Raw genomic sequence first — 27,486 nt, 5'->3', positions numbered from 1 at the left:
AAGAATTTCCCTGAGATTTATGTTGTATTTCTGGTATGAAGTGTTTGCAAATAGTAATTTATTAGATAAAAAGGATGAAACTTTTCTGCCTTTGCAGATCACATTTCTGTGCGTTTGGTGAATAAATTCTTCAAGGTTCGTTTCTTTCGCTTTACATTTCAGTTTGGGTCACATTTTATCAACAGTGTTGACATAAAAATGAGGTCCCATCATCGGCCTACTCAAATATGTAATACAAGTCCAAACTTTGGTCGGGGTATGGGCTCGTCACCTCACTGCACAAGAACAGCTGCTGTTAATAAACATTAAACATTACCATTAAAAAAAAATACATGGACAATAATCACTCTTACACATACATTTTATTGGAGGACAGTTTTGGTACTTGGCATTGATTGTAATACAGTTGTTAACTAATTGGGTCCAAATGTTGGGAGAAGTGGCTCTGTGATCATTTAAATCAGAACAGAGAACACAGCATACGAGTCCCCACAGGACACGAAGAGACAAGTAACAGGATTCAGAGCATCCATTTCGGCTTGAGAGGGTAGCGGCCACCGTGCCTCCACCGCCGAGAGAAGTCCAGTGTTGTATCTGTTCAGATCTGTTTTCTGTTGGTAGGTTCTGTTCAAGTTATGTCAAAGCCAGTAGAGCTTTCCATGGTTGTTTGCTGCTGAAATCCAATTACATAAAAACAAATAAAAAACACCCTACTTTAATTTTGCTGTCAGGGACTACGCCTGCCTCTTAATTCAAAGACATTTCAAAGTGTCAGTACATAGTATGGCATTTAAAACAAAATGTAAACATAGGCTTAATAATGCTCTTTAACTATATAGGCTAAATATAGCATTAGCTAGAGTACAAAGAAGCCATACATTGTGTGTTGGCTAAAAATGATAGCATAGTCGCACCATTATCTGGTAATGTGATGAAGAATCTGAGCATCCTTCCTGGAGGTAATCACTTTTAGCTCACACCTTCTGTGTATATACACAGACCTGGATGTGTTGTCAAGCAACAGATGTGCTGCTCGACAGCCTTGCGTACGGTACGTGGGTGTATGTCCATAAGTGTCTGGAATGGGTGTATATGTGCAGGTGTGCGAAACAGGTATACATGCAGGTGTGTGTAATCAGATGTGCAGTTTTCCTCTGCTTACATGCGTGCATGTCCAAGCTAAAGACCTCACTTCTTGTTCAGTCTAACATGCACTGCTGATGGGAAAAGAAGAGGTAATATCTTCCTGTTTTGATTTTTTCAAATTCACACACCCTCCCTTTCTAAAGCATACACAGTTCTTCACACAATGAAAAGGTACATTTTCAGTCTCCTCGTTTTGACCCTTCTTTTCAGTCTCCAATATCACCCATGCAAGTTGTGCCGCGTTGCAAGTCAGATGGCAATAGTGATGTCAGCAAGTGAAGCCTCTGTAAATATGCATCATTTAAGCCAAACGCTAGAAACTGCAAGATGTCAGTGTGATAGTAAGGGAGCTTCCCCATGGTGCAGATTTGACAGATGGAGTTTAGCCAGTAATGTGTTAATAAAACTGTGTGTCTAATTCTTTTTGCCATGGGAGTGTCTACACACATGTACATGGTCCCACCTAATGACAGTTAAGGACTGACGTTAGAAGTTAAGTCAGTTTAGTATAAAATTCTATAATTACAGGCAATATATTGGTCATTAGGCTATATATTCACTTCAAAATGCAGCGATGGTTAGAGGCAGTGGTTCCAAAAAACACTGCAGTCTTGCTTACAATCTAGCAGATACACAAAAATGCAAAAGCAGGAAGCAATATGGTTTGTATCAATACTTCTATCAAATATTTCTTCCTAATTTTTTTTTTGTGAAATATGAAGCTTCACATGCTCAGCATATTGTATCTGATAACTAACGTTTTGTCTTTTAAACTTTTCAATACACAGATTTCTTCAGAACTTCTGATCTTAATATATTTGTATGTGAATGGTTTAAAAACACTGCCAAATCCTCCGTGTCTATTGTCTTTTTTTGTTTTTTTTTAAGGATTGTAATTCTTTTTTTTTTTGCTAAAGCTGGCACAGATATTATACGGGTAGCACATCACAGCTGATCTCAGGGGTGCAGAATGACCTAGAAGCGTCACGTTACGCCTTATTGCTTATGCGTTTAATTAGGCAGCAGGGGGTGTTGTGTGGCTTTGTCACCAAGTGGGGGCGAAAGAGAGCAGCAGTACCCATGTTTCTCCAGTTAAGATATTGCTTCTGTTTTGCTTGTTAACATCTACAGAGCTCACATGCAGCTAATGAAAGGCTTCTGCTGTGCTCCTGACACAAATGCTCCATTAAGTCAGTGATGGTAAACAGCTGCTAAAGCTGTTAAGGTCAAAGGTTTTCAAGTCTTATATTCTGGAGAGACACGGGTTTGGAGACACATGTATTCACTTGTGCATGTGCAATCAGTGTTGGGCTTTGTGTGTTTGTAAGATGCAACGGCTGGTGAGTGAAGGAGTCCACTAAAGCGCACACACACACACACACACACACACACACACACACACACACTCCCTCACTCTCTCTCTCTCTCTCACAAAGCTCTGAAAGCTGCTAAAACAGCACTAAAAGTAACTCTAAAAATCTGTACATTTTAAATACTGTATTTACACAAATTAACATTTTCAGCCGTTTTCTCTCTTCCACTATAATCTGCTGATTATAACAAAATTTGGAAAATAGCAAAAATAAAAGCAAATATCAGTGTCTTTTTGATTAGCAAGGTGCTAAAGGCAACAAGCAAAATTGGGATGGTTTTGAAACCCACATGTATACATGTGGCTAGCAGCTTTCGTCAGACTGCCTCTCCTGAAGGTGTAGGCTTACATATGTTCACATTCAAGGATTCGTGTTTCCCATAATAGGCCAAGTATTGATCTGGTAAGGTAAAGGGTTAGTGACAAAATAAAACACTGAATAGCGCCATATTCTGTGTGTGTGAAAATGGTGTGTGTTTATTAATGGCATTATGTAGAGGCCTGTGTGCAAAGTTGCGGTGTTCTGAGCAACACCGGACATCATACCGACATGAGCTCCGAGTTCTATGCAGGAGAAGATGAGACAAAATCTAAAAATCAAAACAACAACAACAAAGAAAAAATATTGGAAAAAAAATGCTAAAAAAAGCTGTTCTGTCGCCATAGCGTTTCTATGCAGCTGCGTTAGCAGGAGTATGAAGAAAGCTATGGTCATTTTTTCCCCATCCCTTGTTTCCTAGTGCCAATGACACCACACACGTTGAAAAGATAAGCTCACAGTGGTACTAGTGGCTGTTTCTTTAACTGAAATATGGGTGCAGAAGAAAGGCAAGACAAAGCAGCACGAGACCAGACTGGAAAGTTGGTAAGGCTCTGGTGGTTCTGTTTTGGGTTGTTGTTGTTTTTTGTTTACTTGATTCAGGAGCTTAGCTGGTCTGTGGCTGTGCTTCAAAGTTGAAATAAAGTTTCTAACTTTTTAAAATAAAAGTTTAATTAAAACAATTAAAAACTGAAATAACCCAAAGATTCTAGTGTTAAGACTTCTGGGATGGAGGGCAGACTTGCCAGCCTGGCAGAGTGTGGAAGACCATGGGGGACATTTTATGAGTGACCTGAAGGAACCTGAGGACACATCTGATAAGTGCAGATAAAGAACCTTCTCTTAACCTTCTCCAAAGCTTCAATCGATTGTCCCTTCTGCTTCATACAGAGGCAGATAGACTCCCCAATCCATTTTTTTTTACTTATCAGATGCTTTATCATCAGATGCTTTGCTTGTCTGATCTTTTCCATGAAGTCTGAATGGCAAACTAAATTACATGCAAATGTTTTGAAGCACATACACACCCCCCAGTCATTGCAGTGAACACTCAATTGTTTTTAACGGGACTAAAGTGCACAGTTCCGATCAGGTAGGTTTTAAAAAATGCCAAAAAGGGACAAGCCTGCAGCTGTTGGCTGAGTTGTAGACCAGCTGGACACAATTGCATGTGAACTAGAGCTTAGGATGCACGAAACACAGCTCAGACAGAAGCTTGACTAGACAAAGCAAGCCAGAATAAGCATTGCTTTCTTTATAGCAGTAAACTGTTAAAAAGAAGGAATAAAAAAAAATAATTAAAAAAAAAGGCACCGGCACAATGGTCAGGATAGGGTTTATGTCACTGTGTGCTATTTCACAGTAAAATGACCAGTATCAAATACTAACACCTAATACTAACGATCAACATTTGGTAAACTTTCCCCAAATTTCGAACATATACTGCAGGGTGTTGGCTTACTACTGGTCATTTTACTGTGAAGGACTCAAATATCCCAGTGGAAACCAACCTCCTCCTTACCCATCTACTTTCTGACCCTAATCTAATAACTCTTTGACGAGCTGGATCAGGTGTTTTCTCATCAGGCTGATACTAAGCTCTGATGGAAAGTTGATCTCTAGGAGAAGGTTTGCTGACCACTGGAGAATGTGTTACTGTGACCTTCCTCCATCAGCCTCACTCCTCCTCTTCCTCACTGACTGAGGAAGTCGATGCTAGCCTTGACACTGCGTGATGTAGCCACATCGATGGCCATGGCGCGGATCTCCGTGTCGCCGAACTGCATGAGCGTCTGGATCTCCCGGCGTGCCGCCGGACTCTCCGTGCCGCTCACGTCGAGACGTAGCGTGCCGCACTTGCGCACGCCGGCGTCTGAGATGAAGCTCACTGCCTCCTTCTCGGAGCAGTACACGTGTATGACGATGACCTGCTGCGAGGGCCTAGCAGGAGTGTAGCTCCGCTTCACCGTCTCCCCTAGTGCCACCGACTGGTCAGCCGCGATGAAGGTATCGAAGACGTCGGTGCACCAGCGCGTGCCGTCCTTCACCAGCATCTTCTCGGGAGGGTGCTTGCCGTCCACGAAGCGGTTGAGAACGCCCACGCCGTACGTCAACGGGGAGCGACGCACCCTGATGACTCCTGGGTCGAGCCCGAACAGCACCGCCCCCTTCAGGATGGTCAGGCCCACGTCATGTGGGATGATGACGCGACTCCGCTCCTGGAGCATATCCTGGACCGCCTTTTGGAGGAGTGGTGATTCAGCGAACCCACCCACCAGGAAGAGGAACTTGATGTCTGTTACCTCAGGCCTATCAAACAGCTCATCTGAGGAACAAGGGGGGTGTAAACAAGAGGGGGCAGCACAGTATGTTCATGGATTGGTTTATTTCACTCGTCACATCCAAAGTTATTTCAGTATGTAATAAATGTACGAAAGTGTCCCTTGATTTTACCTCTGCTTTACATATACTCCAGGTTAAAGAGGTGCAAAGCAGATGTAAAGAGGTGTTCCTTCCATCATCTTCAGATGGTTTACAGAATGGTCATAAGTGTGCTCACACACACAGGCATGCACCAACACCCACCTCTAGCCAATTCACATACAAGTTACACAAAAATGTTTCGGGAAACGTAGTATTATTGCTACTGCCTGCTTGGATAGAAACTCCGGCCTTGGTTCCTCTAATGCCCATGCTGTGAAGCTCCTCAACATAGATTCAGTGTTGTTGGTGATGGGACATTACTGCAGCATCACTACAAAACATGCTACTGCCCCATTATTCAGGAAATGCAACTTTTACTCTCTGGCATTTAGTTATTTAAGACGAGCGCAGCAGGCTGAGCTTAGGAGGTTGGGCTCAGCTGGGTTTAATAGGAGTCTTAAGGACAGACACGTGAACACTTACTAAGGTGCTGAATGATGTGATCGATGGTGGGCTTGAACAGAGCGTTCATGGCATCTGGGCTCATTCTCAGCATGCCTTGAGAGGACCACTTAACGAAGTCCACACTGAGGAGAGAGAGAGAGAGAGAGAGAGAGACAGAGGATGGGTGTGTGTGTGTGTGTGTGTGTGTAAGGGAGAGAGAGACAGAAAAGGTAAAAAGAGAGAGAGATTTCCACCATTTATAAACACGCAAAAAAAGAGCAGTACATTTCTGGATGCATTTAAAGACCAGTCCCAGAGAAACACTATCTTACTGTACTACAGACCTAAGACCTGAAACCCTGAAGAGAGTCCTCCAAGTCAGTTGGTTCTAAGCAACTACTAATGCAGACCAACCTCTCAGCGCTGCTTTAACACCAAATCTAAAACTAAGTCAGATAAAACATTGGGACATTGGTACTATCAAACTAAAGCTCAAAGTAAATTAGAGTGTTATCGGGCCCTAAACAGTGAGTATGAATTAGCAGAGTATTTCCTTACTGTCAGAGATTCAAAGCAGCGACGCATCCTAACCAAGGAGAAGCTCAGTAATCTTAGTCTAGCTATGGAAAAGAGCAGACGCAGAAAGACCAGGCTGTCCAGGACAGAATACATGGCTGAGACAGAGATGCAATTTCTGTGAAAGATTTAAAAAATCTGAGATATTTTCACAAAAACCCAATCCCAAATTTCAAGAATATGACCCCACACAGAAAAACTACAAGTCTTTTTACCGGACAGGCACACCAACCCTTCTTGCAAAATGTGTAGCAACATGGCATCATCCGAGAGACAGTTAGTGACAACCTCCCCTCTAGACATGCACACCAACCCCTACACAAAGACACACACACAGTCCTCTTTGCCAAGGATGTTTACGTATTAACTCATTATAATTTAGGTAGAGGAACGGACGTGTGTGTGTGTGTGTGTGTGTGTGTGTGTGTGAGTGTGAGAGAGCGAGAGAGAGCGAGAGAGAGGGGGGGGGGGGGGAGCATGCCACCACTCAATAACAACCCAAAGAAGAAATCACACAACATGCACAAGCACTCGCATCATTACCCACTTTAAAGCTTGTTGAGAAATGCGGCAACACTACAAGCTTAACAGCAAATGGAATAACCTTGTGTGTGTGTGTGTGCGCGCGCCATTCTGGCACCAGCTGTTTGAAATGTGAACGCCAGTAGAAAACCCTCCTGTCTGGGTAGATTTTGGTTCCTAGTCTTGATACAGGACTGAGTGCAACACCACTTCTAAAGTGAAACACCACCTAAAGGGCAGCTGTAATACCGCAGTTTTCCAGTAGCACTGCATTCCTGTCTGTCCTCAACTACGCATGTAAAACCTCTCAAAATAAAGGGGAAAAAATAAAATGTGCTTTCGGGTGTTTCAGGTGTGCTTTTAAAAAGCAGAGAATAACTGCTGTTTCTGACTTTCTAAAGTCTTAAAATAAGCGGCATGTCTACCCCGATTGCTTGAGAAAAGAAATGCTACCGTTTCTGTTTTTCTGGCTAGCAGCATTCTAGAACTTCAAAACAGTTCCTTTAAATCACACGGTAGGTCACACTGGAATACTATTTTTACAAATATATTAGGCAAAAACTGCTCAGCTCATTAGCTCATTGTCGAGATGTTCATTGGGTTGATCCCCTAGGACTGCACTTGGAGATGCCTCGTTAGCCTTAAATGGGTGACCAAGGTAGCCTAGTAGACAGCAGCACATGATACCGCTGCCTGCAGTGGATTTCTGATTGTTTGTTTGTTTTATCATGTTGTCCTACTAGCCATCACCATTGGAAGGCCATTGAGGCTTTTCTCATATTAATAATCATTTTTTGATCAGTGAGTCACACTACTAAAAGCAGGAGGAAATGCTTGATGTGATACAGAACAAAATTAAAGAGTCAAAAAACAAAACAATAATAAAAAAAGACTAACTGCACCTTTAATGGTCATGCATTCAAGAAACTTGTGGTCAATATTCAAGTTTAACAGAGCAGAACCAAATGTAAAACGCACTAGGCATTAAAACCGACCCAACTGCCTGTCCTGTCCACTTGCTTGTGACCCACGTACTTACTTGCTCTTGCGAAGGGCATGTTCCACACTGTGGCCTCGGAACTTCTTATAGTAGTCGATGAAGGAGAAGGGTAGATTGATGTTCAGGGGGTTGGTCCTGTCAGGAGCTGCAGCCCTCTTGCGAGACTCAAATGCAATCATCAGGTCCACCCACGCAGCCGGGCGCTTGATCTTAAACTGGTCAATGAAGTCCTGGCCGAAGATCTTGCAAAGCAACTTCTCAAACTCATAATCAATGCCAATTGATCCATATGGTCCTCCTGCGCACGCACGCACGCACACGCACGCACACACACACACACGCACACACAGAGAGAGAGAGAAAGAAAGTAAGAAGATATGAAGGATCAATACCAATTGGCTCACTTAAACAGGATATAGCATAATGCATCAATACAACAAGATGAAACAGAAAAATAGAACAATATGTAGACCTGTATTTAAATCGCTCAAATCATGATATTCCTAATTACTCCACTAGTTTACAAGATTCGTCTTATTGATTAACTTCACTGTCCACCAGTCTTTGGATTCTCCATTTAAATATGGTGATTAAATTACAGATAAAATACAAACATAAAACATTTAATCAGCTAACAATAAACAAATTACCAATAGTGCATGACCCTCACCACCCTCATTCTGGCTGAGTGCTATATATTCTTATTTTATGCTACAACAGCTTGTAGAGCAAAATATGATCCCCATCTGAGTAATGTAAGGTCACCTGTTCTCACCTGAGGCCTTATAGAGCTCCTTCAGGTGACCCTCTGGCATTCGGATCTGATGCACTGTAAGGTCCACTGTGCCTCCTCCACAATCCACCACCACATAGCGATCACCTGGAGACCAGCAACCAACAGCAAACGTGAACCAAAGTCACCAAAGCCAGCCGGGGGAAACTGATCCCCCTTATTGGATCCTGCCACTTCAGACTTGCTGACATTTTGCTACATCCTTGGCACTGTAGAAGCTCTGATGACAAAGTGAGTGAATATGACTGGACCTTCACCTGGCTTTTCCAGGAGTCAGAGCTCTGGGCCTGGAGTCAGCGCTCTGGGCCAGGAGTCAGCGCTCTGGGCCAGGAGTCAGAGCTCTGGGCCAGGAGTCAGAGCTCAGCACAAGGGAACAGGACTGCACTGAACATGAAACAAAGATGTGCACAGCCAAACCTGTCCCTGGCAACACCTGACTGTGTCCATGGCAAAAATAATTTTGGTACCTGAACAAGAGACATTCCCAGATTTTTCATCAGAATAACAAGATAAGACACAGATTAGATTTTTCTTTTTTAACTGCCAAACCCCCAAAGGGATGATTCTGATTGCTGATCATGATATTGAGGACTCCAAAACGATTATCGAAAGTAGGGATTGCAATGACTCATGCCTTAGGGGATGGGGGACACTACCATGGTGATGATCACACGGGATTGGGGACAGTACCGTGGTGATGATGGTCACAGCAGTTGGGGGACACTACCATGGTGATGATGGTCATAGGTGAAGGGGGATAGTACCATGGGGATGGCACTAGTGTGGTGGTGATTGTGGCATTGGGATTTGGGTCTGTCATTCTGCACAGTCAAACACGGTGGTGATGCATGCGGAAACCACAAATATTAACTGATGATGGCAAACCTACAGGAAGTGTGAAACCACCCTAAAATAACTCAATGGCCAAAGTATGTGGACACCCCTCCTAATTACTGAGTTCAGGTGTTTCAGACACATACATTGCTGAGAAATGTAGAAAATCAACCACATAGCCATGTAATCTCTGTAGACAAGCAGTGGCATCGGAATGAGTCATACAGAAGAGCTCAGTGACTACAAGTGTGGCACTGTTATAAGATGCCACCTTTGCCACAAGTTCTGCCCCGCTTGATCTGCTCTGGTCAACTGTAAGAGCCATTATTATGAATTGAGCCTCTGAGCAACAGCAGCTCAGCTACACAGTGGTAGACCACAAAAACTTACAAAGCAGGGTCATTGGGTGGCAAAGCACGTAGCGCATAGAAATTTCATATCCTCTATTGCATAACTACTACAGAGTTCCGAACAGCTTCTGGAAACCAAATCAAAACCTTTCTAAGATCCTAGCTAAGCTGTAGCTCAGCAGCTAAGCTCAGAGAGCACACAACATCATGGGGCCAAAGATCAATATTTTCTCTGATGTGAAACTGCAGTGCAGGTTATCAGAGATGACGCAGTAATTTGACTGCATCAGAACTAGATTTTTTCCACCATGGTTTAGAGCTCCTCGTGGCACTGAGTGTTGTTAGAGTAGTTGGTGACCTGTTGCTGGCTTCTGACGAGGGTTGTCTCAATGCAGTATTTGATACTACAGAGCACATTTTACTAGAGAGGATTGAAAATGTTCTTGGGATCAAGGGGACAGTCCTTTCTTGTTTTAGATCTTACTTAACTGATCATCATCAGTTTGTAAATATAAATGGTGACTTTTCAACGTACATCATGGTTAGTTTTGGTGTCCCACAAGGGTCCGTTGTAGGACACCTGCTTTTTTTCGGGGTCAAATTATTTGTAAACACTATTCTAGTTTCCTCTGCTTTGCTGATAACACACAAGTCTAAGTCAAAACAGAAGACATTTATCAGCTTATTATTATTATTATTATTATTATTATTATTGAGGAATGCGTAAAGGACATCAGATACTGGATGCAGAGAAACGCTCACCCTTAATTCTAACAAAACAGAAGTACGCTTATTAGGGACACAGGTAGCCAGCCAGCAGTAAGCTCTTTGATTATGTAATAAACCTTGATGGTCTCCCAATTACATAATTTCAACAGTTCAAGATTTTGGTGTTATTATGGATCCCAGTCTCTCATTTGAAGTTCATGTAAATAATATTTCATTGACAGCTTTTTTACACCTGGGGAAGATTGGAAAAAATAGAAATATACTAATCTTTACACGATGCATGGTCCGTGCATCCTTTTCTCACGTCCAGATTGGACTACCATGGCTTACCATCTGGTAAGTGCATAAACAAACCTCAGTTTGTTCAAAATGTAGCAACTACTAAACTTAAATTAAAAAGGTTTTGATAATGTCCGTCTTGGCTAAACTGCACTGGCTCCCAGTAAAATTCTTTACTGATTCTAAAATACTTCTTATAACATACAAAGCACTGAATATTCATGCTCCACAGTGCCTTGGTGATCTTTTGGTCTATTATGATCTTCCGTGTCTGCTTCATTCAAGAGTGGTCATCTCTTTATTAGTCCTATAATAAGGAAATCAACCTCAGGGAACAGAGCCTTTTCTTATAAAGCTCCGAAGCTGTGGAATAACCTTCCTGTCAATGTTCAGGAATGAGACATGGTCTCTATATTTCAGACCAAGCTGAAAACCTATTTGTTTATTCAGGCATTTTGTTCAACACCCCTCATTTTACGTAAAGGTACATATCTGGGGGTTATGGGGAACTGAGAGGCGTGGTACACTGGGATACAGCAATGCTGTTATTTCACCTCGGAATGCTGATATTCCAGGGAGCTCTAACGTCTGTGTTGACTTCGGGTACCATCCTTTCAGCTTTACTGCCACAGCGAGATCTCTGGAGGAATAATTATTCTTCACTATATGGCAGCCTGACGAATAAACCTGGGTTTGGTGGACGTCAGGAGGAGGACACCTACCGGAAAGCAGAGTGCCACCGGTAACGTTTAAATGCCGGAGGAATTAAGGTCTGGAGCTGCCTTTCTGCGACGGGCAAAGTTCTTCAGACCCGCTGAAGGCAATGGTTTGGAGAAGACCCTTTACTGTTCCTTCATGATGTTACCCCTGTGCACAAAATGAGCTCCATAAAAGACGTGTGAAGGAATCCCGTGGTCCACAGAGCCCTGACCTCAACCCGACTGAACACCTTTGGGATGAATTTTGACGACGATTTTGAGCCATGCCTTCTCATCCAACATTACGGCCTTATCTAACAGATGCTCTTTTGATTGAATGAGCATGTAATCCCTCTACACACTCTAAGACCTTGTGGAAAGCCTTCTCAGAAGAGTGGAGGCTGCTTTAATTGCAAAAGGGTGGCTAACTCGGTGTTAATGCCCATAGTTTTGGAATGGGATGTCCAACAAGCTCATATATAACGATGGTCATGTGTCCACATACTTTCGGCATTATAATAGATTTTAAAAAAATTTATTTATATCAATCAGTTTATGGGGTATCACTGTCATGGATGTGACAAAAAACAGCATCTACATGCTGTCGAGACTTTAGCTTTGCTTCTTTGACTTAGAACAGAGAGGAATGTGAATATCCTCTGATGTATTCTAGTAAGGCATGAAAGAATCCATTATTACTGAATAATTTATCACTGAATCATCTATTATTGAATCATTTATTATTGTGGGTGGCTACATTTTGTTTTCTATGAGAGCAGCAATAGAAGAAGAATGAGCAAAAACAGTAACTCAGCAAAAGCGTGAGAAGAATGAGAAGCAGAAACAGAGTGAGAGTGTGATGCAGACTCTACCTTCACTGAGTTCGGACCACAGCTCCCCTATGACATTTTCCACCAGAAAGGTGCGACTCTGCCGGTTGCGACGCACATGCTCCTTGGCTGGTTATTGACAGAGAGAGAGAGGAAGTGTGTGTGAGAAGCTGGAAAAGTGATGTGAAGCTTTGCGAGTATGCGCACGTGTGTGTGTGTGTGTGTGTGTGTGTGTGTGTGTGTGTGTGTGTGTGTGTTTGTTTGTTGAGAGAGAGAGTTAGAGACATTAGTAGAAGCAACAGGATGGCAAAGAATTGAGAGCAGACAGGAATTGACATCACTTCCCCTACAGGAGACGGCAGATTTGCCCTCTAACCTAAACCTAGCTACCTAAAACCCACCTTACCTAGCCCTTAGTCTCCAACTCTCTGCACCACAGAGCAGATCAAGAGTACATGCTTCCCTGCATTTCATATTCTTTAAAACTTACATTTTTAGGTTTAGCAGAGGTAGCTCAGAGGTTGAGGTACTTGATTTGTAATTGGAAGGTTGTGGGTTCAAGCCCCAGCACTGCCAAGTTGCCACTGTTTGGTCCTTGAGCAAGACCCTCAATTGCTCAAATTGTACTCAGTCACAATTGTAAGTTGCTTTGGACGAAAGCATCAGCTAAATGCCGTAAATGTTAAATGTAGCACAAGTATGGGATGGTTCTTTACGTTCATTCTTTCAGTGCGTTTAAATGCATTTCTTTCATTCATCAGTGTGTCTCCGGCTGCATTTCTCTCTCAGAAGCTTGCTGCACGCGTGCGGTGAAAAGCTCCCAATTTCCCTCACTGGGGACACAAAAGAGGATGTGAACAGGACGCTCCGTTTCCTTGCTTACACGAACGTAACACGCATCACTTTGATGCTCTTGGTACAAAAATAAAAACCTCCTTCTTAGCTGCGTACCACCTTGTCCAAACAGGAAGTGCGTTTTGGAGAGAGAGCACAGCATCATGAAGCCAAAAGGGCAGTATTTCTTCTGATGTGAAAATGCAGTGCAGGTCATAAGACCCGTTCCCAAACCACTGCCCTCTGACCCGCAACATGGGACAGGTTCTAGCTCCCGGACAGACAAAAGGAAGTAAATACATGACAAGCCTCACAGAGCAGTGCTCTTCACTATAGCAATGCTTTGTAATCATCCTGGACTCCATGGTTTTGGGATTTACTGGAAACGTCAGTCTCATCTCTTCAGCCACTATCAGGCCCTTCATAAGTCAAAGAATCAAATTTATTTATTACATTACTGACTCCAACCAAATTACTGCATCAAATTACTGAAAATGTAATTACTGAATTGAATTACTAACTACAAATCAAATCAAATCACTGCATCAAATTAGTGGCTACAATCAAATTACTGCATTAAATGACTGACTACAATTAAATTACTGGCTACAGTTAAATATTACTGCATTACATTACTGACTATGATCAAATTATTGCATCAAATTACTGACTACAATTAATTTACTGCACTGAATTACTGGTTACAATCAAATCAAGGCATTAAATGACTGACTACAATCAGCAACGAGGAGGACAGGCTGTATTCACCAATCTTTTGGCTTAGGTGAGCATGAGTCAGTCATACAATTAGGGTTGCGTTACTGCAGTATACAGTGACATCGGGGTTAAATTACACTGTCTGATCAGAAATGTGTGCCACAATGTGGGTAAAAGAGGTATTGGGTGAAATGTGTATGACTCTGGAAAAAGACAGAATATTTCCAAAACATTTATGGACATTTAAGAACCCGAGTGAAAAGTGAGCTGCTGAAATCTAGACAAGGACATAAAAGAGAAAATGTCAGAGACAGAGACACAAAGTGGGAAAGAGCAAAGATCTTTCCCATTTTTCCCCTCTCAAAGCAGGAGAGGTCCTCTCTACCCAAATCATAACTCCATTTTTAGAGCACCACATGGCTGGTGTTGTTGCCTTCTTCTGGAAGGTTTTGTTAGGGGACTCCATCAAGAGAGTTCCCTCTGGACTAAATGACCCCGCTGCTGTTTCAGTTTTTCAGCTTGTGAACATCCTCTGTGTAAGCGCTTAACAAACGTGCTGTTCAGTTATGCATTGAACGAGCACATTTGTAATTACACAGGAGTCAAAATGTCCTGTGCCAAACCATTAGTGTTACACATAAGGCCCAGCGCACTCACTTCACAACCTAACACCCGAACCTCGCAAACCCTTCACATCGGTTATCATATAGGCAGCTGCCCTGTTCAGTACTTCACTGAATCAAGCCCACAACACCTCAGACAGAATTGTTATCTCTATGAAATAAACTCTGATTACTTTCAGAGTGCAGCATATCTTGACTCAGCGTAGTTAAATTAGTGCACTATGGGACCTGTAACATTTTTTTTAACCTACACCCGCTACAAATTTCCAGTCTCGCAGTTCAAGCCATCTACTGATATTTATAGCTTGCGCTTGCTCTCCAATACACTGCTCTTCATGCGCATAATCACACTATTCGTATCACTGCTGGGCAGTGTTAATATCTATGCGCTTATTCTTGAATAAACATGATCATGAGCCAAGCACCTGATTATGTCTGCATGTGTATCTTCCCTGTGACAAACTAAACTTATATGCAGATAAAACATGCTTCAGTGACCCAAACCCCACACATAATATACAACCAGCATCTTCACTTACCCACTGTCCAAGGTTTTGCAGAGTTGGAAGGACATCATAAGTTGCTCCACGCACAAATTTAATGCAACTCGCATCCACTGCCCACAATTGTCACCAGGGGATTCTCTGTTTCTCTAAATGTTACCAATGAAGCCATTGGCCCTGTTTTCATTGCAAAGCTGCTGTTGTGTGCTGCGATTCCTCTTCCTGTTCACAAATAAAACTAGTAACCATTCACCTTCTCTCTGGTAGCGTTTCCTTATTAAATGCTTTCCATGAATCACCTGAGCCAAGCACTGCTCACATCTTTATACTCAAATGTGCTCCTAGGCAACTCAAAGTTTAGCTAACATTCAAAATGCATAACATCCCCTCTGTTGAATTCAGATTCACATGGTTCAGCAAGTCCAGCTAGACACAAATTAACTCAAAAGAAGAGAGAATTCAGCTGTTAAAAATGCAGTCACATCTTGTCGGTGTGTTTTTCAAATGGGAAATGTTTACACTGCAGCATTGCAATCTCCAGCAGGACTGGATCATAGCTGTTATATCACACTTGTATGTTTTAGAGAGTAAAAAGTTCTAAACTACACAGGAAAACTGTTACATGGACACTGGTGATAATATACCCTCAATTATGTGTACATTGGTGACAACCTCAGTTATGTATACACTAGTGACAACAAGTGAGCTTGTGTGTACAGTGGTGACAACCTCAGTTATGTATACACTAGTGACAACATAAGTGAGCTTGTGTGTACAGTGGTGACAACATAACCTCAGTTATATGTAAAGTGGTGATAAACTCCGGGGTGGGGAGAAAGACACATATAGCAGACATTAGCGTGAAAAATGTTGCCCGAGGGTCAGCACTGAGTCATCAAGGATGTGTCCTTCCTTAGTGCTCTTCTCTCTTAGACCAATGACTGTAGAAATGACAGTGGACTTTAGGAGAAACCCCTCAACACCCCCTCACAAAATCCAAGAGCACTGGGTCCACCATGGAGACCTTCAAGCTTCTGGAACTACATCTGCTTTGACCTGTTAGTATTCATCATTCACAATGCAGCCTTTTGACCTTGACTACTCTGTTCTTAATATGACGGCCATATTATTTTATCAAGACCACGAGGACAGATGCATGCGTACGGCACACAGAGAGAGTGATGCAGGAGAGTGAGATGAGAACAACATGGAATGATGAGTGAGCGTGAGACAGGGAAACAAACTGATGCGTTTCCAATAGAGGAGGCCAAAGAACCCGAAGTGAAGGAAGTAGCCCCACGTGCCTTCTACCTCCCTACGGCATCAGATTCACTAGTCATCACTGGAACCATATACAACTCACCTGATGAAGAGCCTTTTCTTCCAATGCTTGGTTAGCCTGGTATCTTGTTTTATTTTAGATTTTGCAGAATTGTCTTATATTAATCGTCTTTATTATCTTCATAAACTAATATTTCCTATGGTAAGCATCAAGATTGCGGAAGAAACCCAAGTATTATCTGAATATTGCTGTTTTATATGCAGCTTTAGGACTGCAAGTATAATTTCTGCTCTTTCAGATGTACTGGAGCCGCAAGAAAAGCTAGCTGAGATTAATGGACCAGCACTGCCCTGATTCATAACGACCGGCATCAGCTTGTAAAGCGCAAATAGAGAATTCTCCATTACTGGTAAGGTGAAATGTGATGTCCCACAAGGCTCTGATCTTGGACCGCTGCTCTTCACCCCATACATGATCATTCACAAATATGACATTGCTTTTTATTGTTATAGTGATGATGCACAACTAAATGTCAGCTAAACCAGAGAACAGTCAACAACTTCATGAAACATGAAATGTGTACAACATATTAGAAATTGGATGCTCTGAAGTACTCCTACTTGGCCCAAAAGCATCTAAGAAATGATAAGCCTACATGTTTAATCTCGATAGCTTTCCACTTGCTCTTACTGCAGCTGTAAAAAGTTCAGGGTAACTTTGATCCTGACCTTTCTTCCAAAGCACACCATATAAAAAATACTGCAAAGCAGAGAAATATATTGATGCTAAATGATGCAGAAAAATAGCACATGCCCGTGTTACCTCAAGGTTAGACTACCGCAGTGCCTCACTGTCTGACAGTTCTGTTAGGTGTTCCAACAAGGTCCAGGTAGTCCAAAATGCAGCAGTCAGTGAACTCTCCACAATCCACAAGCTTGACCATATTAGCCTTATTCTATAGACTGGCTGCTGAATTAACTAACTTTGAATTGACTATGGGATACTGTCATCAACCTGTAAATCCTGAAATTATCCCCACCCGTACCAAAGAGACCTCATTGTTCAGTATGATCCACTGTAAACACTATGATCTCAATGCACAGACTCTATAGCTAAACCTAGCACATGAAAACCACAGCTGGGCAGTTTCTCTGGCAAAGCCCCCTTAGCTCTAGAAAAATTTCTATTCCTCTTAGAGAGTTTTTATTAATCACTGTCGCCCCTGGGCTTGCTCACCAGGGGCTTGGACTGCTTTGTGACATCTGTTGTAAAGAGCTATATAAATAAATTTGATGCGATTTGAACGAGCTTCCCCCATCTGGACTACCTGGACATGCCTGACCTGCAATTAACATGGATTCCACAAAAAGGGGGGGAGACTATAAATTTGACTGCCTGCTACTGATAGGCAAAGAATCAAATTATGGTACTCAGCACCACCTTTCAGCTCCTCCTCCACTTCAGCACCGTGTGGAGAATGGTTCACGCATGAGCAAACCAATCACTGAGCAAACCAATCACTACGGCTTTATTTTAATATGCTAATCCGGTCACTATCATTGGACAAAACAAAAACCAAATTCAGAGACCTGTACCAAGGTGTATTAAGGACGGAAGTGGTTGGTCATATAGCTAAAGGAGATTCAGCTTGCCAGGTTTTCCGATTCTTCGTTCATGTAAAATTCGCCAAAACAACTGTGCGGAACCGTGTTAGGGAATTTTTTTAACCTTAAGACGCAAGTGGTGAGTGAGAGTGTGCGCAAAACCTACCTTGGGTCATCCCTGCCCCCACGTTCTCAGTCGGACTATAGCCATTTATGGACATCTTCGCACCCAAGTCAACCATCTGGTGGAGGCGGAGCTTACGGCAGTAGATGGAGGCGGCCTCGGGTTCCAAAGCGATGATCAGCTGATCAGGGTTGTCTCCGGTAGCCAGTCCTGCCTGATCACAGAAAGGAAGAAAACATACGGACCACTTATGGAAAAATAAAACGCACACAAACCAATTCATTACTAAAAGTGACCAGACGAATATAACAGAACTTTAGTGGGTGTCGTGCACCCATGCCCAATTATGCAGAGAAGTCTCCAGAGAGAGTAGTATTTGTAAATCCATATCATGTTTAAGAAATAATTTATTGGAAAATACTGGTCATTTTCATTTCTGCTTTCACTTAAATACCCTCATTGTTTGAGATAAATTTGAGATACTTTCACTACTCTGTTTCACTGGGGTTTCTTGTACAGCTCTATGCATTGGAGCAGTGTGGCCATATATTTTTATCTATCACACCCCATCACGTTTCTGGTAGTGATGCTACAGCAGCAGACTCTTTCCACAGAGATGATGGAGAGTCCTTTCACTACTTAATGGCACCTTCATACTCATGTCTGATTTCAGAGTAAATGGAGACTACTGCACAAGGGAGTGAGACTACAAAATCACCATGGATTTAAAAACAACAACAACAACTTTCTGAATACATAATCTGACAGGTCATGCCTGTGTGTGTATGGTGTGAGAGAGAGAGAAATAAAACATCCTCAGTTTTTTGTCAGTACATGGAAGGCAGCCAATATCTAAAAAGCTGAGTCACTGCAGTTTACCAACCCCCCCCCACAATGTCTACCAAATCAGTTCCCCTCCACACCCATTCGCCCACACAGTCTACCAACTCCCAAACCCCACAATGAATACATTCCCCCAGCGTATACACCCCACCCATGCACATACACTGTATACTCCCCCACACACAAATAAACACAACCTGCCACACACACACACCCAAAACCCCTCCTTCCCCCAACATTGTATACAACCCCCCCCCACACACACACACACCCACCCACAATACAACTGTTACTTTTAAAGTGAATTTCACTACAGATTACATGCCCTTTAATGCAATTAACATATAGTCTCTCTCAAAGTGAGTAATATGCTAAAACTTAAACATTGTCCAACACTCAGAGTACATTTAATTGCATATATTCTGCATTTATGTATCTGTAGTGCAAGACATTTTAAAAATAACCTATCCAGTGCTGCACACTGTGAACAATGCCCCTCCTCCAGAGTATACACCCCCCACGCCCCACTCATAAGAATGCCTTTAGTCAGTCTTAGTGCAGATTTTCCCCTTACTCTCACACTCTACCTCTCTCTCTCTCACACACACACACACACACACACACACACACACACGGAGACCTACTCCCTGCAAACAAACCCCCACCCCCCTGGAAGTATCGAGGACAGTGCCACACCTCTCCATCACACAGACAGACAGACATGCGCAGACACCCACCCACCCTGCAATCCCCCCCCCACCCCATTTCAGGAACAGTGCCGCACCCTAGACCTCTCACACACACACACTCACACTCACACTCACACTCCCTGCAATCCTCCAAGTTTCAGGAACACTACCACACCTTAGCCCCACCCACCCCCCATCTGTATCCATCCTTTCAATTAGCAGCCCATCCATTCCTTCATTTACAAATTCACCCATTAATTGATTCACTGGGTGATTTATTAATTAAGTTACTCCCAGTGTGTTTTTCCCCCAGTGGGTGTAATATGGTGAGTTGTCTCATCATGTACTGCTAAAGTGACATTTCTTTCTCATCCTTTGTTCCACTCTTCCTCTCTCCCTCCCATTTCTGCTCCAATTCTGTTCTCTCTTCTCCATTCCTCCTCCTCCTCCTCCGACTGCTCTCTGTATTTTCTCTGTATTCCCCTTCCTTTAACCTTGTGTCTCCTGTACAGTCCAATTAGCATCTCACACACACACACACACTTTACTGCAGACTCACACACAAGGCCTTACAGCAAACACACTTTACTGCAGAGACAGACACGCGTGCACACGCGTCCATACAGAATCCCCTACTGTAGACAGACATACTCCTCCTTCCTTCCATTGTTCTTTAATCCCTTTCCCACCTTCACCACCACGTTTAACACTGATATGTGTGCGTGTGTGTGTGTGTGGTAAAAGCATAATTCCCTGCACTTCAGTGCTGTTCTTTCCTTCTCTCCCTTGTTTCATTATTTCAGCACTAGAGGGCGCTTTATGATTAAAGTATCCATGCACAGCTACTAACATTTTTTAGTTGCTTTTGAGAAGCGTCTCGTTTTTGTCCCATAGCCTGTGACTTAATGAGTGAGGTAATCCTTTTCTGAATTTACCGTAATGACAGACAGAGAGGGGACCACCACACTACCTACACATTTACAACATCCGATTCCATTGCGTGACGGAGAGAATGCATGCAACAGAACGCATTTGTGTGTGCTTGTGAGAGAATGGGTATGCGTTTGTGTAAATAAACATAAGCCAGAAATAAAAAATTAGAGATTCATTTTTGTGTGTGTAGGAAAGAGAAGCTCAAGAGGACTAAGGGGTTACACGGGACAAATCTGTGTGCGCGCGCATGTGCGTGCACCTTATATGCCGCCTCCCTCATGAACTGCTTTGCTGGCATTTTCCAGATGGCAGGAACAGTGATAACCCATCTAACATCAGCATTATCAAACTCCGCCCCAGCCTGGTCACTCAGCTCCTATAGTCAATCAAAGCAAAGTGTTACAGAGAGGCAATCATCATCATCATCATCATCATCATAACAGCAAAACAGGCATTTAAAAAGAAGCAGGGTTTTTTTTTGGGCCAGAGTTTAACAGAATCCTAACCCTAGGGTATCTGATTTTTGAAGGAAGATGATTGAAAACCAAAATCACAGCTATATCAGTTAACATTGAAATAAGGTTAATTGTCCAACAAGTTGCAGTGTAAACATCCTTTGTAGTACCGGGTGGCACCTCTAATTTCCTCTACTTCACTAAAACCTACTCTGATAGTTTGTTAAAATGTCCAAGCCAAGCACCCAGCAATCACACCAGTAGTGACGCCACAGCACACAAGAGAAAGGTACAAAATGACTCAGCACTTTAAGAGCCTGTTCCTTGAAGAACGCCAAAGCATAAGCAAATATGTCCAATGCCTTCACTTTCTTCCCATTGGTTGCATGGAGGTCAGTGTCAATGGACAGATTCTGGAGAAGAAAGCAGGACACACAAACAAACAAAACTGTCAGTGCTTGGAGTGGTTAGTGGAGCTGGCAAAGTCAACCACCCATCCAAACTGGTATACATGTGTGCGTTTCCTTACCGCAGTTGTATGAAGTTTCATTTTAAACTTCTCTAGGTAGAGCCATTGCTTAGACTCAGTGGGGTCCAGATCATGGTAAAAATCTCTTGCTGCATAACCAAAACTATGGAACTTCTTGTCCGGTGAGAGCAAAATGGTAGTCGGTGTCTTCTGATTGGACACTCCTGGATCTCCGCCCTCCCAGCGTCTAGCAACATAAACACACTGACCAATCATTATACCAGTACATGGCTAAACAACCAACAAAACAGGGTTCAAAGAAGCAGCATCTCAGAATTTCTTCCGATACCTGTAGCACCCCACAGCAACACACTCAAAACAGCACAGAACTGCCTTTAGAGCCGTTTTGGCGTGCCTCCATCCCTGAGAACACCCATCAGTGCTTGGTTTCTCAAACCTTACTAACCATGGACACTGCCCACTTCAAAAGCTTAAGGGGATTAAGGGAACACAAGGGGCATATCTTGTGTAACTTGTAGAACTAAAAACATCATTTACCTGTTTACTACTTGTTCAACATGAAACCCCATTTTGGCTTACTGAATGTTTTTGTTTAATTCATATATCTGCTGTGAATCAACCACCCTTTCTAGTCTTGAGCAGGGTAGCTACACAGCCAGCCTAAACTACTAACAGAACCAGCTGCTAGCAGCAACCTTAACCATGTATTCTGATCCAGGTCAACCCTTTACACCCGAAACGGTCCCAGGTTTAACTTTTACCAAAAGGTCTCTTTAAAGGGGGTCAGAGATGCTGACCCTAATTCACCCTGTCATTCATCCCCACCTATCCTTAGGATTAGATTTCAGATTAGGGTTCGAGTTAGAGGAGGATACATGGAACGAGAATAATATCCTGGTTTTTTTTTTTTTTTTAATTATTCAGAGACTACTGAGAGCAGAAAGGATCATTACAGTTAGACGGCTCCTACCGGCAAAACCGTGTCACATGGAATTTGTAATATCTCAGCCCTGGCATGGAAATTTTACTCCTGGATGAGCTGGCCTACATAACAGTTTAATCTCTATACACACACACACACACACACACACACACACACACACACACACACTACAGTTTGTATTACACTACTGTGTTTAACAAAAAATATATATATATATGTTTTTATATTGTATTGTACAGCGTTTATGTAAAAGTGTTAACCCTCCTGCCCCGAAATACTTCATTATTTCATAAGGATCAGGGCAGTCTCCCGGGCAGTCTCTGATGCAACTCCACTCCCTTCATCTCACTCAGTAGCTCCATATATTATTTAGTAACAGACCTCATTTGTATCTGGATTTTTATTTAATAGAAGCTAAAAAAAAAATAAAATAAATTACCAGGGTTGACAAGTGTGTGGAAGTAAGAGAAGAGCCCTCATGTCTGTACCCCATGCTATACCAAACTTAATTTCGTTAAGATTCAGGGTTACAGGTCAGAGGTTAGCGGTAATTGTAACGCCATTATGGGCTGGAGGAGAGAAACACTAAATATGTAGATGTTTGGAGGAAACCCAGCTTTTCCATCTCTGGGTGTTGTGCAGATATGTTTATTTTATTTTTCACCTGTTTTATGAACTCTTTTACCCATTTTCCTCTGTAGGATGCTGTAGCGCTCTGGAGGGTAAATGTAGGTAATGCGGTAAATGCAATGTAATGCAGGTAAATAAATGGTAGTGCTCACGCGCACACGCAAGCATGCATGCGTGTGCGCACAAACATAGGTGTGCGCTCACACGCGCAAGCACGCGCGCTCGCGCGCTCGCGCAGGCTTCTATATATAACATTTAAAAGGGAATGCGAGTGCCTAGAGAGACAAACGAGAACGAAAAAGGTAACGATTATACCAGTGCATTACTGAGCGGGGAGGAGGCGAGAAAGGGACGGAAAGTGTGAGATGAAGGGAGACGGTGAGGAAGAGAGGGAGAGAGAGAGAGATGGAAGAGAGATTAAAAACAGGGCAGAGAGACAGAGATGGGGAATAGCAGAGGTACTGGGATCTGTAAATGACTGACACATTCACATTATATTACATGTCTCACATGTACAGCATTGGCCAATAACCTTGTCCCGAGCGTTGGGTGCAGGCACGAAATTCTCAGCAACGAAACGGCCAGAACAGGGCCCAGCGAAATGCTACTCTGACCTTGGTTGCTAACAAATATTTGTACCATTTACATTAAAATGGAGGAGCAGCTCGTGGTTGCTGTCTGAGTTTCCAGTGTTTGATGAGTACTTATTTATAACGGGGACCTCAATATAAACACTGAGATGTGGATTAAAGTGTCTGACAATGTTGGAATACCAAGTGAGCTGTATTAGTTGTTTGCATAGTTTTAAATGTTATGCCAATCTAGAAAAATCAATGTAAAAAATGCAGGCTAGCAGGTCAGTTAGTATAACTTAAAATGTGCACCCGTTCTAAAAATGTTTTTCATGTGACATGCTAATCTGGAGTCATCCACCAGAGACCAACTGCTTACCTGGCGATTTTATCGCAGACAGTCTGCACATACAGAAGTGCTCTGTAGTTTCTATCAAATACGTATCCTCATGTGAGCATAGATAGGTCAATGTTAAGAATACTGTCACACCAATTACCCGGCCAGAGTGGAACTTTGTCTGGGTCTGTACAACTTGCCTCATACACGTTCCCCAGACACATTTACACTGACGGTATTTGATAAATGCTCTTGTCCAGAGAGACTTGTAAAAGTGCTTTGTCATTTAGTCAGAATACATCCTAGCCAGTACAGTACGTTAGAGTCCAAGATACCAATGAACTAGAATGCTGCTGAAATACAGGGATCAATGCCTAGAAGTGCAAAACACACAAGTTCTCTCACAAATATCACACATATCGCTCATATCGGGCACCTGCCCTGGACATATAGAGGGTGAACACTGGAACCACCATACCCCAAACAACCCAGCGCCCCTGTGTCTGCCTGTCTCTCGAATTTTTTCTCTCTTTATATCTCTCCCACCTCTCTCCTTCTGTTTTTCCATCTTTCTCACCTCATGGTGTGGATACACTCTGGCTCCTTGACGAACGCGTAGGCATAGCCACTGGAAGTGGTGCCAAAGTCGATGGCCACCACCACCATGAAGGAGTGAGTGGCTGGCTCATTTGGCTCCGTGTCCTTCTGCAGGGTGCAGGCGTCCAAGACGGAATGAGGAAACATTATAAAACATTAGAACATTAAAATGAGCTTTAAAAATCAAGCCTCTGTGGACCTAAAAAACATGACTCAAAACACACTTATAATGGGCGGTTATCAAAGTAGTAAACAAACTATTATGTGACACTATTTTTAGAAACCACTTTCATAAATTAAGCTCTAAATCTCCATTATTCATGGTTTTAGAGAGGGAGCTATTTGTCCATAAGGAAGAATCTGTGATCATATGCTATTGTTATACTAAAAACCGGGGTTTTGGTTTAGCATGCGTGAATGCTCCAGAACCTCAGCAAGAGAGAAAGTAAGTGGACTTGCTTTTTGTGTTTGAAAACTTAATAAAACTACACAACAGCTTTGGAAAGACACTGTCTAATATCAATCACTGGAAGGTATTTATTATTAGACTCTAATGGCTATAGTTTTTAATTGATTTTATATCATGAGTTTTAAATGTTGACGGAATTCAACAACTTAAACTTCCATTACAAATGTGTCCCAGTTCTGTTCTGAATGCAGAGAAATGGCAAAATCTTTGTGGAAATCAAACATATGCTACAGATGTAAGGAAGAGATCAGGTTGAACAACACCAGAATATTCCTTCAATAATAACGCATGAACTAGGGTCAGGGCTAGAGTTAGGGCTAGGATTAGTTAGTTCAGCTGCTAAATGACCTGCTATACATCATCTCAGCAGCAGATAAAAAGCCCAGGCCTGACTCACCTGTGTGTGTTGGGGAGAGGCGCATGTGTCTGACTCACCTGTCTGTGTGTGTTGGGGAGAGGGGCGTGATGCCTCACTCACCTGCGTGTGTGTTGGGGAGAGGGGCGTGATACCTGACTCACCTGTGTGTGGGTGTGTGTGTGTGTGAGAGATACCTCACTCACCTGCGTGTGTGTTGGGGAGAGGGGCGTGATACCTGACTCACCTGTGTGTGTGGGTGTGGGTGTGTGATACCTCACTCACCTGCGTGTGTGTTGGGGAGAGGAGCGTGATACCTGACTCACCTGTGTGTGGGTGTGTGTGTGATACCTCACTCACCTGCGTGTGTGTTGGGGAGAGGGGCGTGATACCTGGGTCACCAATACTCTTTGCTGGCGATGGGGCTGCCATTACATCTGAGGCACACAGAGAGGAATGGGATTAAGGACTTTACCGTATACCGACATAAATACTGCATATTAACGCACAAACAGCTTCCAGATTCGACTGTCACTCCAAAGGCAGACTCCATACAGTCCAGTTCCTGTTTTTAACCTTAAACTGCTATCCAGAGTGACACACACATCCACATGAACACACCAGACAAAACACAGGAAAGAGGGATTACGGCAGCCAGGGACGGAGGCTACCCAGATTAAACGCAAAATCATTTGCAGATAAAACATAGTCGTTCCTAAAATTAAGTGGGCTGGACAAAAATAGGTCCAACCAGGGAACGGGAAGACGACATTTATGATTTTTTCTAACAACGCACAAGCTTTGCGTTTTAGACTATCTGATCATAAAAACATCAAATCTTTTAAAAGCTTTACCCGCCTAATGCAGGCACTCTTCTCCACGCTGACATTTGAATTGAATTAGAGGCTGGATTTGTCCAAAGCCATCACGCTCATTAGTGCGGCCTAATAGCCTCGCTAAAACACTCTAGCGCCGCGCTCTTACAGAAGCGCCCCGGACGCAAAACGAGTACCGGGGTTTATTGCGCGGCGGGAAGCCGCCGGATCTCTCCGTCTTCCCAAACGGTTGTCCCTTTCCCCAGCGCAACCCCCGCTGTGCCAAAGCGTGGCCCGACTCATCACGACGCTCTTCGGCGCGTAATTACGGGCTGAGAGACTGGCTACCTGCGGCTAGCGCGCTTTCAGCCGTTCAGCCTTTTATTTAATTTTTTTTTTATTTCAAATATATATATATTTTAAAAAAAAAGAAAGAACGAACGGTACAATGAAAGATAAAATTCTACAGCGAAGGTGTAAAATGATTGCCTGTAATGATAAATGTCTGTAAGTGGAGTGTTATGCCCAGAAACATCCAGATGAACGTCCCCCCCCCCCCGCCCCACTTGATCTATTGTGAGATCTACTTTAAAAGAACTTAAGTTAAGTTTGTTTACATGACAATGCGACACACATAACGGAAATGTCATTATGGTGCGTTTAAGTTGTGCAAGAGTGATTACCCCAGCATCGACGCGACCCATGTTCACGGCAGCTAATTGACTACAAGTTGATTAGATCTCCAATTATCCCGTTTGTGTGAACAGATTACGACTACTCACATTTTTGGCCCATTATTACAGGACGGGCAAAAATTGGAGGCCGTAAATAAGCCACATTTAAAAAGCTAGTTGTGAAGGGCGCTACGTAACACTATCGATTCCGCTTTTCTACTGCTTTTCGATTTACTTAAACAACATATAAACATTTGCTTACGAGTAAGAATTCCGTCTACAATTTCTGTCAACAATGTCTGACCTACAGCTGGGTAACCAAAAAAATAATAATTGTTCAAATTGACATGAACAAACTGACTAGGCTAAGCAGCACCGCTGGTATAGCAAATATATTTTGTAATGAGGTGAATCATCTTGAAGGTAGGACGGATACCATCTGACAGATGTGCCAGCCAGAGAAAAGGAGCAGGCTAAACTCATCTATTATGTGCTAGACCTACTTTTCTAATGAGTATAATAAATGCAGTGCTACTGCTTTATCCACAAATCTCATCTATGGCCTGAAATCAATGCAACAGACCAATTCATTTTATTTTTTTTTAAATGAGGAGAAAGGAAAATAGAAGAATTGAGCTCTTGCATCCAGCGGAACAAATTTTACAAGCATAAACAAGAAAG

General features: G+C 42.8%; 1 protein-coding gene across 8 annotated transcripts in view; it reads right to left on the bottom strand.

Annotated features, from left to right (window-relative positions):
• Positions 1-343: 343 nt before the first annotated feature.
• hspa12a (heat shock protein 12A) overlaps positions 344-27,486 on the bottom strand; it is a 37,669-nt gene continuing 10,526 nt past the window's right edge. For 5 of the 8 annotated variants that reach the window (XM_027024581.3, XM_035532556.2, XM_027024582.3 and 2 more), the window contains 11 exons: positions 25,677-25,753; positions 24,473-24,600; positions 21,453-21,639; positions 21,232-21,336; positions 20,728-20,844; positions 18,046-18,217; positions 12,359-12,445; positions 8,579-8,683; positions 7,843-8,101; positions 5,745-5,848; positions 344-5,163 (listed from right to left, as the gene is read on the bottom strand). In XM_027024581.3, coding sequence (XP_026880382.2) covers positions 4,532-5,163; positions 5,745-5,848; positions 7,843-8,101; positions 8,579-8,683; positions 12,359-12,445; positions 18,046-18,217; positions 20,728-20,844; positions 21,232-21,336; positions 21,453-21,639; positions 24,473-24,600; positions 25,677-25,753 — 1,973 coding nt within the window. In that variant the 3' untranslated portion in view covers positions 344-4,531. The other 3 variants (XM_081721693.1, XM_081721694.1, XM_027024584.3) reach the window with 3 other exon arrangements.

Source organism: Electrophorus electricus, chromosome 10 (genome assembly GCF_041902795.1).
Source record: "Electrophorus electricus isolate QZ-2024a chromosome 10, ASM4190279v1, whole genome shotgun sequence".
In the NCBI taxonomy this organism is placed as follows: Eukaryota; Metazoa; Chordata; class Actinopteri; order Gymnotiformes; family Gymnotidae; genus Electrophorus; species Electrophorus electricus.
This window is presented reverse-complemented; position numbering and strand designations above follow the sequence as displayed.